The sequence below is a fragment of the Cherax quadricarinatus genome, chromosome 27 (genome assembly GCF_038502225.1).
Source record: "Cherax quadricarinatus isolate ZL_2023a chromosome 27, ASM3850222v1, whole genome shotgun sequence".
Taxonomy (NCBI): domain Eukaryota; kingdom Metazoa; phylum Arthropoda; class Malacostraca; order Decapoda; family Parastacidae; genus Cherax; species Cherax quadricarinatus.
In genome coordinates this window covers 19,817,516-19,832,574 of record NC_091318.1, presented here as the reverse complement: position 1 = coordinate 19,832,574, position 15,059 = coordinate 19,817,516, and the positions used below count along the sequence as shown (strand labels likewise).

General features: G+C 39.1%; 1 protein-coding gene across 2 annotated transcripts in view; it reads left to right on the top strand.

The window, feature by feature from the left end:
- Positions 1-11,178, top strand: part of Fbxl4 (F box and leucine-rich-repeat gene 4) — a 62,644-nt gene extending 51,466 nt beyond the window's left edge. Inside the window, exons 10-13 of one of the 2 annotated variants that reach the window (XM_053780038.2) lie at positions 719-881; positions 2,182-2,370; positions 2,662-2,731; positions 8,989-11,178. In XM_053780038.2, coding sequence (XP_053636013.2) covers positions 719-881; positions 2,182-2,370; positions 2,662-2,731; positions 8,989-9,015 — 449 coding nt within the window. In that variant the 3' untranslated portion in view covers positions 9,016-11,178. The remainder of the gene's footprint in view (positions 1-718; positions 882-2,181; positions 2,371-2,661; positions 2,732-8,988) is intronic. The other variant, XM_053780037.2, reaches the window with a different exon arrangement.
- The last annotated feature ends 3,881 nt before the right edge of the window (positions 11,179-15,059 follow it).

Here is a 15,059-nt window from a genome sequence, read left to right as displayed (position 1 = left end):
CTTGCACAAGAGGTCCAGTAATTATCTTGTCACATATAAAGGGGCCATAAGATTTCCTCTGTAAGTCAGAGATTATGACACAGTGGAATCACCTTATGTCTCTTGCTCTTTGCCTGGTCTCTGGCTTTTATATACGAGTAAGAAAAAGAGAACAAGAGTGGAGGTAAATGGGTGATAAACAGACAGGCAAGCAAGAGAGTGAGCCAGTGGGCTCACTCTCTTGCTTGCCTGCAGAGGAGCAGTATTTTTTATATTGTGCACACTCACTGCAGAGACCCATTCTCTCATATCTGTACCAAAATTTACTGAACACGGCATAATTGAGGGCACTAAGGTTAAGTCACTGATCTATGTAAAGGACACTGGTGGGAGACAGCAAAAGGGCTAAAGTGAACAATAACTGAAGGAAATTGCTTTATGGTGTATGAGTATAACATTTCTCAGTGGGGAAGTGGAACAGAATTCTTCCTTCATGAGCCATGCATGTTGTAAGAGGCAACTAAAATGCTGGGAGCAAGGGGCTAGTAACCCCTTCCCCTGTATATATTACTAAATTTGAAAAGAGAAACTTTTTTTTTGGGGGGGGGGGCACTCTGCTTCAGTGGGATACAGCCAGTTTGTTGAAAGAAGAAGAGTATAACATTACATGTTAAATGTTTTGGTTCCATACCATTACTCTCATGAGAGAAGCAATTGGTAACCGATATTGTTCTTGTAGGTAACTGTACCCAACTGGACATGGATGAAGTGGCTCTGACACTTGCAACATTCAGTCGTGGTTTGATATCATTATCTGCATGGAAGACTCGTGGAATCACTACAAGGGGTCTTCGTGCTCTCGCCTGCATACCAACACTCCAAGATCTGGATCTTGGCTGGGCGTAAGTTCACATTTAGGGTACTGTTGATCACATTTTATAATAAAATTGTATTAAGAGTTTAATTTAATCCAGAATATTTCCGTGTAGGCAGTTAAAGTTAAAGCTAAATCAATGGTATGGAGTAATAATCTCAAGTTCACTTACAATGTCTATGGGTAAATTAGTCATTCCATAAGAATGTTCCTTTGCTGTACAAGTGAAGAAAATAAAAAGGAAATCATAAGTTAACACCTGGTCACAGACCCGACTGTGGAGGCTTTGATTCCCAAAAACCTCTCCAGGTATTTTCTCACTGGCTAGTTTTAGCTGTATACTTGGAAATGAGGAATATTGGAGGTAGTAGAAAAGTCTTGTCAGGGGTAAGTGTGGTGTGAATGTTATGCAAAAAATAAGGAATGAAAAAATAAGTCTTCACAGCAGTTTAAAAGATATAAATGAGTGAAAGATTGGTTTTCTTAGATAGTACAGTCATGTAGAAATAATTTAACAAGGTAAGTCATTAAAGAGGGTGTATAAATCTAGGCTGAATTGGAAGTGTAGAGGGTATCTTGGAAAGAATTGGAAGAAGGGTGTGAAAGGATTGTTGAGAGGGTGAGACTTCAATATCCAGTTGGCTTATGTGTACATGTTACACTGGAGTGAAGGTAAATGTTCAGTAGGATTTAAAATACCATTATATTGTGAGAATGGTAATATAATGCCCATGAATGAGCACTAAGAAACCAGCTAATGAGATTTGTAGTTTAGAGGCTGGGAAGTGTAGTCAGTGCCTGTACTCTGAAAGTAAGAGTGACATCTAAGTGAGTACAAATAGGAAGCACGTCTGTCTCATGCTAGCAGACGGAGGATCAAGCCTCCCCCACATCTTGCACTGAATGACCCACATGCATTTAACTTTTTTTTTTTTTTTTTCAACAAACTGGCCATATCCCACCAAGGCAGGGTGGCCCAAAAAAGAAAAACGAAAGTTTGTCTTTTTAAATTTAGTAATTTATACAAGAGAAGGGGTTACTAGCCCCTTGCCCCCGGCATTTTAGTCGCCTCTTACAACGCGCATGGCTTATGGAGGAAGAATTCTGTTCCACTTCCCCATGGAGCATTTAACTCTTAATTATTATATTTATGTATCTGAAAGTAGGATGGGAAGGTTGCAGTTCTGTGGGTCAACATCAGATCTTTACATTTATTCTTCCCTGGAAAGGCAGCTAGAGAATACGTTGTAATTCATGTCTTTTTCTCTAGGTCATCCAGCCTTGGTGGAAAAGGGTCAGTGAGTAATACTATTTTATTTTGCTTTCAGGCTCTCGGGAGCAATAACAGAAGGATTAGGAGAGCTTGTAAGAGGATGTAAAGGCTTAAGAAGACTATATCTTACAGCCTTGAGAACATTAACTGATAATGATTTGCACCAGCTGACCACTCATGCAGGACAGTTAACTTGGTTAGACATAATGGGGACAAGAAATGTAACTCCAGAAGCTGTTCACAGGTAAGCTTTCAGTGTATGAAAGCATTTTTTTATGGTTTGCTATTTAAACTTTTCAACTGTCATAATCTTTCATAGTACAGTGGAACCTTGGCTTACAAGTCTCCCAGTGTATGAGGTTTTTGAGATACGAGCTGTCACTCAGTCAGTTTTTTGCTCTAAGTTATGAGCCAACATCCAAGTTATGAGCCAGCTCCCCCTGCTTCCCCCTCAACCCAAAACCTGCACACCTCACTTGTTTATCTATGATTTCATGCTTTAATTTCATGGAAATCAACCTCTTTTTCTTTTCAGCACTGTCCTTTGCACTTTCATAGGACCCATGCTTAGAAAAACGAAATTAGGCCAAATGACTGTAAAAAATGTAAGTAAAGCATGAGAGAAATACTCCCACACCAAGGTAAACAGTGCACTGAGTTGGTGGCATTCTGAAGCTCTCATTATTATTATTATTATTGTTATTATTATTACCCAATACATATGTTATAACATATGTATTGGGTAGATGGAGGGAACATTTTGAGGAACTTTTAAAGGTCGATGAAGTAAGGGAGGCTGTAATTTCATGCATTGGCCAGGGAGGTATACCATCTTTTAAGAGTGAAGAAGAGCAGCATGTGAGTGTGGGGAAGGTGCATGAGGCATTACTTAGAAAGAAAGTGGGTAAAGTAGCTGGAACTGATGGGATCATGACAGAAATGTTAAAAGCAGGGGTGGATATAGTGTTAGAGTGGTTGGTATTTTTGTTTAATAAATGTATGAAAGAGGGGAAGGTACCTAGGAATTGGCAGAGAGCATGTATAGTTCCTTTATATAAAGGGAAGGGGGACAAAAGAGATTGTAAAAATTATAGAGGAATTAGTTTACTGAGTATACCAGGAAAAGTGTACGATAGGGTTATTATTGAAAGAATTAGAGGTAAGACAGAAAGTAGGATTGTGGATGGGCAAGGAGGTTTTAGAGTGGGTAGGGGATGTGTAGATCAAGTGTTTACATTGAAGCATGTATGTGAACAGTATTTAGATAAGGGTAGGGAAGTTTTCATTGCATTTATGGATTTAGAAAAGGCATATGATAGAATGGATAGGGGAGCAATGTGGCAGATGTTGCAAGTATATGGAATAGGTAGTAAGTTACTAAATACTGTAAAGAGTTTTTATGAGGATAGTGAGGCTCAGGTTAGGGTGTGTAGAAGAGAGGGAGACTACTTCCCGGTAAAAGTATGTCTTAGACAGGGATGTGTAATGTCACCATGGTTGTTTAATATATTTACAGATGGGGTTGTAAAAGAAGTAAATGCTAGGGTGTTCGGGAGAGGGGTGGGATTAAATTATGGGGAATCAAATACAAAATAGGAATTGACACAGTTACTTTTTGCTTATGATACTGTGCTAATGGGAGATTCTAAAGAAAAATTGCGAAGGTTAGTGGATGAGTTTGGGAGTGTGTGTAAAGGTAGAAAGTTGAAAGTGAACATAGAAAAGAGTAAGATAATGAGGGTATCAAATGATTTAGATAAAGAAAAATTGGATATCAGATTGGAGAGAAGGAGTATGGAAGAAGTAAATGTTTTCAGATATTTGGGATTTGACGTGTCAGCGGATGGATTTTTGAAGTAGGAGGTTAATTATAGAATTGATGAAGGAAAAAACATGAGTGGTGCATTGAGGTATATGTGACACAAAAATCGTTATCTATGGAGGCGAAGAAGGAAATGTATGAAAGTATAGTGGCACCAACACTTATATGGGTGTGAAGCTTGGGTTGTAAATGCTGCAGCGAGGAGATGTTTGGAGGCAGTGGAGATGTCATGTCTAAGGGCAATGTGTGGTGTAAATATTATGCAGAAAATTCAGTGTGGAAATTAGGAGAAGGTATGGAGTTAGTAACAGTATTACTCAGAGGGCTGAAGATGGGTTGTTGAGGTGGTTTGGTCATTTAGAGAGATTGGATCAAAGTAGAATGACATGGAGAGCATATATATCTGTAGGGAAAGGAAGGCGGGGTAGGGGTTGTCCTCAAAAAGGTTGGAGGGAGGGGGTAAAGGAGGTTTTATGGGCGAGGCGCTTGGACTTCCAGCAAACGTGCATGAGCGTATTAGATAGGAGTGAATGGAGACGAATGGTATTTGGGACCTGACGATCTGTTGGAGTGTGAGCAGGGTAATATTTAGTGAAGGGATTCAGGGAAACCGGTTATTTTTATATAGCCAGACTTCATTCCTGGAAATGGGAAGTACAATGCCTGCACTTTAAAGGAGTGGTTTGTAAAGGAAGTAAATGCTAGGGTGTTCGTGAGAGGGGTGGGATTAAATTTTGGGGAATCAAATTCAAAATGGGAATTGACAGTTACTTTTTGCTGATGATACTGTGCTTATGGGAGATTCTAAAGAAAAATTGCAAAGGTTAGTGGATGAGTTTGGGAATGTGTGTAAAGGTAGAAAGTTGAAAGTGAACATAGAAAAGAGTAAGGTGATGAGGGTATCAAATGATTTAGATAAAGAAAAATTGGATATCAAATTGGGGAGGAGGAGTATGGAAGAAGTGAATGTTTTCAGATACTTGGGAGTTGACGTGTCGGCGGATGGATTTATGAAGGATGAGGTTAATCATAGAATTGATGAGGGAAAAAAGGTGAGTGGTGCGTTGAGGTGTATGTGGAGTCAAAAAACGCTATCTATGGAGGCAAAGAATGGAATGTATGAAAGTATAGTAGTACCAACACTCTTATATGGGTGTAAAGCTTGGGTGGTAAATGCAGCAGCGAGGAGACGGTTGGAGGCCGTGGAGATGTCCTGTTTAAGAGCAATGTGTGGTGTAAATATTATGCAGAAAATTCGGAGTGTGGAAATTAGGAAAAGGTGTGGAGTTAATAAAAGTATTAGAGGGCAGAAGAGGGGTTGTTGAGGTGGTTTGGTCATTTAGAGAGAATGGATCAAAGTAGAATGACATGGAAAGCATATACAGTGGTCCCTCGTTTTACGTAATTAATACGTTCCTGGAGGAGCTACTATAAACGAAATTTACGATTTGCGAATCAATTTTCCCCATAAGAAATAATGTAAATACAATTAATCCGTTCCTGACACTGTTACAAAAAACGCGATTCTAAAAGCTTAGAGATCTCCAGTGAATACTAGAAAGGACTGCCCTTCTAGCATCCAGCCTGTTACTGGGTTTTCGTAACAATTAGTCAGTATCCTTGTCCAATTATCCATTAGAATTCAGTATGATTCAATAGTGCTTCAGGATTACAACTGGTAGGCTACTAACTAGAGAAATTAAAATTTAATAAATTTATTAAGTATAGTCTAGAGGTATATTATCAAATTAAATTAATCAATTCAAACAAATTAATAATAATAATAATCACTTCTCTCGGGTACAATATTATTGTGCTGAAAGCACATATCACATTTATAATTCTTAAGTACCGTCTGGTACTTTAACATTTAATAAGATATAAATATGTACAAGTAAGTTTGTGTAGGTCTGTAAGTGCTCTAAGTAGTTCGCTGTGTCTCAAGACTCGACTAGACTTAAACAAGTGACTGACAAAGTCCTCAAATAAACTAACTTCTTGACCAACTGGCAATCAGAACAGCCTGCTTGAACAACAAAAAGAATGCTAAGCCCAATAGCAATGTAACAAGCAACTGCAACACAGAATCAGGAACAAGGAGATAATATAACGACACTAAGTAGGGACCATCAGCAGATCCTCCACAAAAAGTCACAAAACTCCCATACTACTGAATCTAAGTTCAGCATAAGAAAATCCCCGACTGTGATAATACACAGATACCAGTACAAGTTAGGTCAGAAGCTACAGCTCAGGACCTGAGTTACTCAGAGTGTCTATGAGACACACAACCTCAGTACAACGTCGAAAATCACTAAGTCTATACAATGTTCTGTGAACAGAGTTCTACAGAACTACCAAGAATAATGAGACAGACAATCTGTCCAACCACCAAGAGAGTCTAGACCAGACTGAATACTTCAGGCGAGGTGAGGACACCCCCCCCTTCGGTCACGTGATAGCTCCGTGGACAGTACTGCCCAGCAACAGAAGCCGGCAGAATAACGAGCAAAGAGCGATAATTACAGTAGTTAGACAATCAAGACTTGAACTGAGCACATATGTTACATCCTACCTCACAAAATTTAGCTAAGTCAAATAATAATAATATAAAGCAATATATTTACGATTTAGCTATTATCGCAAATTCAAGCAATATAAAATTATATGAAAAAGTGATAATTATATATATACATTGTATTCATAATCATAATATACATTGTAACCCATTCAGGGGTTGCAACAGACACCAAGAAGTATTAAAACAAAACAAAAAATTTTCATGAAATATACATATAGTACATAAACAATACAATGGGAAATGATGAATGAAACATTAACAGCATAACACTTACCTTTATTAGAGATTCTTCTTAGTGTATGGGAGACTGGAGGAGGAGAGAGATGGGATTGTTTACAGTTTGGAAGGGGAATCCCCTTCCAGCAATACCTCAGGTACCAATTGCTTCTCTGGGGTTGCTTCTCTTCTCTGTTTCTTAATGCCACTAGGACCACCTTGAGAGTCACTCTAGTCCTGTCTTGCAAAGTAACTGTGGAGAGACCTTCTTTACCACAGGCTTGGCACTAGGAGCTTTCTTTGGAGCCATGGTAGCTTATTTAGTAATTGCAAGCACTAAAATGAGTGGAATATTATGAAATATTTCGTAGGAGCACTTGAGGGGACCTTCACTCACTGGTAAACAATGCCAGACTGGCTGGGTAGGGAGGCCGCCCCGGCTCACACCGTGCGTACGCGTCCCAGACGAACTACTATTCGCGAGTCAACCTATGAAAAGCGAGTCCATGTTTATACGAAAATACCCCTATGATTGGCAAAATTTACGATTGCCGAGAACTACGAAAAGCGAGGGACCACTGTAAATCTATAGGGGAAGGAAGGCAGGGTAGGGGTCGTCCTCGAAAGGGTTGGAGAGAGGGGGTAAAGGAGGTTTTGTGGGCGAGAGGCTTGGACTTCCAGCAAGCGTGCGTGAGCGTGTTAGATAGGAGTGAATGGAGACGAATGGTACTTGGGACCTGACGATCTGTTGGAGTGTGAGCAGGGTAATATTTAGTGAAGGGATTCAGGGAAACCGGTTATTTTCATATAGTCGGACTTGAGTCCTGGAAATGGGAAATACAATGCCTGCACTTTAAAGGAGTGGTTTGGGATATTGGCAGTTTGGAGGGATATGTTGTGTATCTTTATATGTATATGCTTCTAAACTGTTGTATTCTGAGCACCTCTGCAAAAACAGTGATAATGTGTGAAAGTGTTGAATGATGATGAAAGTATTTTCTTTTTGGGGATTTTCTTTCTTTTTTGGGTCACCCTGCCTCGGTGGGAGACGGCCGACTTGTTGGAAAAAAAAAAAATTGTCCTGCCGCTGGGACGGATTAATGGCATTTCAATTAATTTAAATGAGGAAAATTGATTTGATATATGTACGAGCAAATTGAGTTACGAGCTAGGTCACGGAATGGATTAAACTTGTAAGTCAAGGTTTCACTGTATGTGTAAAATAAGATTTGACTTGTTATGGTGCTTGCATCAGGATGCTCATTGTTCTTTCCACATCAAAATCAGCAACTAATGCAAAACAGCACACCTGACTTTCATTGATTTCATCTGGATGCTGTTTGCTCCTTCCATAACAAAGCCAAAAACAGATTATTTACAATGTATCAGCCTGATGATGCAGAATTGTTTACAATATATCAGCTTGATAATGCAGGCTTGTTTACAGTATATCAGCCTGATGATGCAGGCTTGTTTACAATATATCAGCCTGATGATACAGACTACAGTGGATTTAAACTAAGGAATGCTACAAATTATCACCAACATTTTTATTTATTCTAGAAAAGCACATTCAGAGAAGGGTAGTCTTACTTCAGTATCTCTATTGTAAAAGTTTGATATTACTGTAGTTACATACTGTATATAGACCCCTAAGCATTTTTGGTAATGCTCTTAAAAGTTTACCTTGAACAAGCTAAAGTGAATACCTAACAGTAGTAAGTGCACGCATAAACGTTATACTTGTAGCTAACTATTATGAAAAAGTGATGGATTTCTTAAAAATAATTCCTATACCAGGCCTCGTACATGTTTATTTGTGCTCAGAAAACATCCAAAGAAGGGTCTGCTTTCCATACAAAATAACAGAAATAAAATCCTTTTCCAAAAATCTCCCATAAAGTTTCTGGGATCAAATGTTCTTTCTGCAGGTTTTAACTGTTAGAAATGCATGTGCATTTTTCATTGTTTTATTCTAGCCTTTTTTTTATATAATTATTGTGAAAAGCTATAACTAATAGAAAATGCTAGGAGCTATTTTTAGTTTTGTGTAAAAAGCTAATTCTCTTATCATTTAGTGTCCTTTCATGAAACTTGTACATTTTAACTGGTGTTTTGTAATAGGAAAAGTAAACAATGTTTGAAGATACTATAAATCAGTTAGCTTAATCATCAGTGAAATAATTTGCACGGTAAGTAAAGATCTCCAAACTTTGGATCATCCTCTTGTATGTTATTTACAGATTGCTTCAAAGCTGTCAAAATCTTGAGCTGTTGGATGTGGGTTTTTGTGAGCAGATCCATTCCACTTTTGTACATGAGTGGGCACTTCAGTTTCCCAAAGTTTCCATCAAGGGAGGACTTCGGCATCAAGTTCGCATTGTCTAGTGTCTTATATGGCAGCTTGGTGTATACAGTATTTATTTTTCTTGGACACCTAATAAACAAAAGATAAGAAGACTGTAGTTCCTGTAAACACAAGCATGGCAGCATCTGTGGTTAACATTTTCTTTGCTATAGTTACTTTTCTCCAGTAACTTAGTTAATAATGTAAAGCAGCACTTATATTTTAAATATGTTTTGGTTCTGCATGAAAACATTTAGGAATTTGAAGATTATGCATTCACAGGCAGTAAATGTATTATAAGAGTAAGCATAGTGCAGAAAGAATTAACAAAGGTCATTCTTTCCAGGGATTTCTTTGAAAAGAGTTTCTCCTTTAACTAGGAAGGGCAATACATGTATTGTTTTTACAGGATCTTCCATAGATAATAAGATGTTCAAACTATACATTATATTTCTTGAGTATTGGAAGTCCTTGGCAATTTTTCTCATGCATTGTCCAAAACCATTCTGGACTTTTATTTATAAATATGCAGGGATGTTTTGCTTCTTTATAGTGTTTTCATTGTAGCATTGTAGCTGAGGAAATACTGTATTTTTTCATTATTCCTACTGGAACCTCTGCCCTTCCTGAGGGCAGCCTTGTCTTATATCCTCCTCAGACTTTTTTTTTTTTTTTTTTTTTTTTTAAACAAGTCGGCCGTCTCCCACCAAGGCAGGGTGACCCAAAAAAGAAAGAAAATCCCCAAAAAGAAAATACTTTCATCATCATTCAACACTTTCACCACACTCGCACATTATCACTGTTTTTGCAGAGGTGCTCAGAATACAACAGTCTAGAAGCATACACATATAAAGATACACAACATATCCCTCCAAACTGCCAATATCCCAAACCCCTCCTTTAAAGTGCAGGCATTGTACTTCCCATTTCCAGGACTCAAGTCCGACTATATGAAAATGCACACTGGTGGAAAAGTAGAAGGAATAAACTGGAGGTTGGCACAAACTAGAAAAAAAACAGGTTTAGTACATTAATGGTTACTGAATAGATAAAATTAGGATTGACATTCCAAAACTTTTGATTCTGGATATTTCACCCAAGACACTGTTGATCAAGTCAAAAGATTTTATATGAAGATAAAGTATTACCCAAACAATCCCACTTAACATTATTTTGTTAATGATTCATTAATCCTTAAAAATATGAATATAAATAACTTAGCATACACAGACCTATAAAAAAATTCTCATGAAACAAGCAACAAACCAATTAGTAATCATAAAGTTACTTAATGCAGAGAATGCCTTAATTTCAGTTGATATTGTGCTTAGAACTGACTGAGGTTTATCAAGTCTTCAGAAAACCCCCAGAAAACTTAAAAATACCTGTACTTAAATATACCATCTGGAGAGGGGAGGAGAGATCATATTATATGCAGAAAAATTTAGGAAAATGGGAAGTCAGGTCACAGGGAGTGTTGTGCAGGGAGGGTTTTGTGTGGGAAGGTTACTTAGCAGTAAGCGTGCAAGAGCCTTTCATTTCAGAAAGGCTTGTTTGGATAGGACTGAGTACATTTTAACCCTTTCAGGGTCCAGAGGCCAAATTTCAAAGTGTGCACCAGTGTCCAAGAATTTTCACAAAATAATTTTGTTATTTTTTCTTATGAAATGGTAGAGAATCTTTTTCTGAAGGTAATAAAACAAAAAGTACCAAATTTCGTGGAAAACTGACGAAATTATGCTCTTGCGAATTTTGATGTGTCAGCGATATTTACGCATCGGAGATTTTGCTGACTTTGACTCCCATTTTAGGCCAATTACATTATTCCACTCGACCAAATTCTTGGTTATTTCAGTAGTATTACTTCTATACTATCGACTGAGCTCAAGAAATCGCCAAATCAACTGTTTCAACTACAAAATAATGTGATTGGAAATTGATAATTTGGCCAATTTAGTGCAAAGTTCAAAATACATATTCCAATTTCAAAATAGGGTCCAGAATAAACAATGCAATCATTCTTGGCACTAAACTAACATTTCCTCTATTCATTAGTTATGTTTTCAGGCATTACAAATTAATTCCATTTTGATTTTTTATTCACATAATGAATTTTTATTCAAACCAAAAAATAAAAGATTTACTGTTATGCAATATTTTAATAATTGTATAAATAATATCACCACATTTGTGAATGTATATTAGATTCACCAGCTGGCGTGTATTAGACGTGTGAGGTCATTTGTTTACTCTTGAACAGTTTTTTTAGTTTAATATGTTTATTATGCACCCCATACCCATCCTGTGGGCGGTAGTCAAAAGATTACAGAGGTACATAATGGGTCCAGGGACTGGGCCTCAAAGTTTTGATAGCTGAGCAAGTTACAGAGGTAATGAATTCACAATTTACAAAGGTAATGAACTCACAATTTACAAAGGTAATGAACTCCAGGTAGGTCTAGTCACAATCATGACAAGTTACAAAGGTATTTACAGATTACAGAGGTACACAATGGGTCCAGGGACCGGGCCCCAAAGTTTTGATGGCTGAACTAGGTACAAGGTAATGAACTCACAAGTTACAAAGGTAATGAATACTGTAAGAATGGTTACTTACGTTTATACATGGCTACAATCATTAACAAATTTTAGAGTAATGAGCAATTCACACTTCCACACCTGGTCACAACTGTAGTGAGTTATTGGTGCAAATATTGATTGTTGAGTCACACACACACACATATACAAATTCACACACACACACACACACACGCACACACACACACACACACACACACACACACACACACACACACACACACACACACACACACACACAGTCAGGCGCAGACAAGGGGACGGTAAGCAACAACGGAGACATGCCGTACACGAAGGCCCTATCAGACCCACATGGGGCCAGGGAAAAGATGACGAGCACACTAAGATCAAACGACAGGTCCGAAGACAATGAAGGTATGCTATATGCAGAGATTCTAACAGCCAACTGCAGTAGCAAGGGACAGCTGGTCAGGAAAGACAGTTCACTGAGAATAGAAGTTTCAGATATGACAGGGACTGAAGGCAAGAACATGTCAATGGAAGGAAATAAAATGCCTCAGAGGAAGCAGATGGAGACTCAGTGGGAGGAGGAAAGGGCGAGGTTCGTTTTTGTGTACGGGCTCCAAGAAGCCAAGGGGGACAACTTTGAAGAAATAAAACAGGAGGAGAAAAAAATGATTGAAGGCATCATGAAAACAATAGGGGAGGGCGATATGACCCAGGTGACAAATTTTCAGAGAATTGGGTGGTTTGCGAGTGGAAGGATACGGCCTGTCAGAGTAACTTTCAAGGAAGAATCAGTTCGAACCAGGATTCTGCAAGAGAAAGCAAGACTGAGGGACAAAGAGGGGTACCAGAGAGTATACCTCGACCGCGACAGAACACAAGAAGAAAGGACTACACTGAAAGAGAGGGTACAGAGACGCAAGGAGGAACGAGAAGCAATGACGAAAATGAGCAGGACCCAGACACAGGAGGAAGGGCAAACACACCCCACAGAATCTCCCACCAAAAGACTCCAACCGCGACATTCCCAACGCAACTGAGCAACCTATACTACAACCCACTCACTGTTCCCTCTGCCACCAACCCCCATATCACAAACCTCACCCCAACAGCTGTCCCTTATGGGCATTCTGACCCCACCCCCATCAACACAAACCCCACCTACACCACAGCCCCATATAGGCCCCCACCAAGGCTCTCGCTCCCCCAACCCCAATATTCTTGCATGACCACAATGATAGAAAAGAAACTGAAGGTTTGGTACACAAACGCGGATGGAATAATGAATAAATATGAGGAGTGGAACGAAAGAATCAGTGAAAAATCCCCAGACATCATAGCAGTCACAGAAACAAAACTCACTGAGACAATAACAGACACAATCTTCCCAACAGGATATCAGATCCTGAGGAAAGATAGAAGGAGTAGAGGGGGAGGAGGGGTTGCACTGCTCATAAAACACCGATGGGGATTTGAGGAAATGGAAGGCATGGACATGATTGGAGAAAGAGACTACATTGTAGGTACAATTCAGTCCAGAGAACATAAAGTAGTCATTGGAGTGATGTATAACCCACCACAGAACTGCAGGAGGCCAAGAGAGGAGTACGAAGAAAACAACAGGGTGATGGTGGACACACTGGCTGAGGTGGCAAGAAGAGCTCACTCGAACAGAGCAAAGTTACTGGTAATGGGCGATTTCAACCACAGGGAGATCGACTGGGAAAACCTGGAGCCACATGGGGGTCCCAAAACATGGAGAGCCAAGATGATGGATGTGGTACTTGAAAACCTCATGCATCAACATGTCAGGGACACAACCAGAGAGAGAGGGGAGGATGAACCAGCAAGACTGGATCTTGTGTTCACCCTGAGCAGTTCAGACATTGAGGACATCACTTACGAGAGGCCCCTTGGAGCTAGCGATCACGTGGTTCTGAGTTTTGACTATATAGTAGAGTTACAAGTGGAGAAGGTAACAGGAACTGAAGGGGACAGGCCAAACTATAAAAGGGGGGACTACACAGGTATGAGAAACTTCCTGCAGGAGGTTCAGTGGGACAGAGAAATGGTAGGAAAATCAGTAAACGAGATGATGGAATATGTGGCAACAAAGTGCAAGGAGGCAGAGGAAAGTTTTGTTCCCAAGGGAAACAGAAATAATAGGAAGACCAAAACGAGTCCTTGGTTTACCCGAAGGTGTAGGGAGGCAAAAACTAAGTGCAACAGAGAATGGAAAAGGTACAGGAGGCATAGGACCCAGGAAAACAAGGAGATTAGTAGAAGAGCCAGAAACGAGTATGCACAGATAAGGAGGGAGGCCCAGCGACAGTATGAAAATGACATAGCATCGAAAGTCAAATCTGACCCGAAACTGCTGTATAGCCACATTAGGAGGAAGACAACAGTCAAGGACCAGGTGATAAGGCTGAGGAAAGAAGGTGGAGAACTCACAAGAAACGATCAAGAGGTATGTGAAGAGCTCAACACAAGATTTAACCCTTTGAGGGTCGACAGGCCCTCTCCGAAACTCGTTCTCAGGGTCGGCCAAATTAAAAAAAAAAAATTATTTTCTCTTATGAAAAGATAGAGAATCTTTTCCCGATCATAAAGACACCAAAAGTTTGAAATTTGATAGAAAACTTACGGAATTATGCTCTCGCAAAGTTAGCGGTCTCGGCGATGTTTACGCATCGGCGATTTTGCCCACTTTGAGCCCCATTTTCGGCCAATTTCGCTGTACTAGTCGACAAAAAACATGAATATTTCGCTAGAACTCCATTTTTTCTATCGAATGGGTGCAAGAAACCACCCATTTACGAAATTCAACTATCCAGTACAGTGGTCAGAATTTAGCAATTTTGCCAATTTCACACAAATTTCAAAAGATGCCAATTTCCGAATAGGGTCCAGAATAAACAAGAAATACATTCCTGGCACTAAAATGACATTTCCTCTAGTCATTAGTCACGTCTCAATGCCCCTCTTATATTCTTTTGCTTTCCACTTTGAATTTTTATTCTCACAAAAAATATAAGATTTACTGTTATGCAGACTACTGCATTAGTGTAAAAAATGGTATAAATATTATTGGTGCACTTGTGAAAGAATATTAGACTCACCAGTTGACGTGTATTGCACGCTTGGCACGATTTGTTTACTTTTGAAGTTTGGTAAAAATCGAACATTTCTGCTACTTTGAGCTCAATTTCAAGGCACCTTTCATTGTAAAACCAGCCAAAATCATCTCAATTTCTGTAATATGTCTTCCATTCTATAAAATGAGACCAAGAAAACTAGAATACAACAATAAATACCATACGAAAATACACTGCAAAGTCGCTGATTTATTCCAAAAAAATGGTCAAAGTTTTTTTTTTCTCATTATGCACTGTGTGCTGC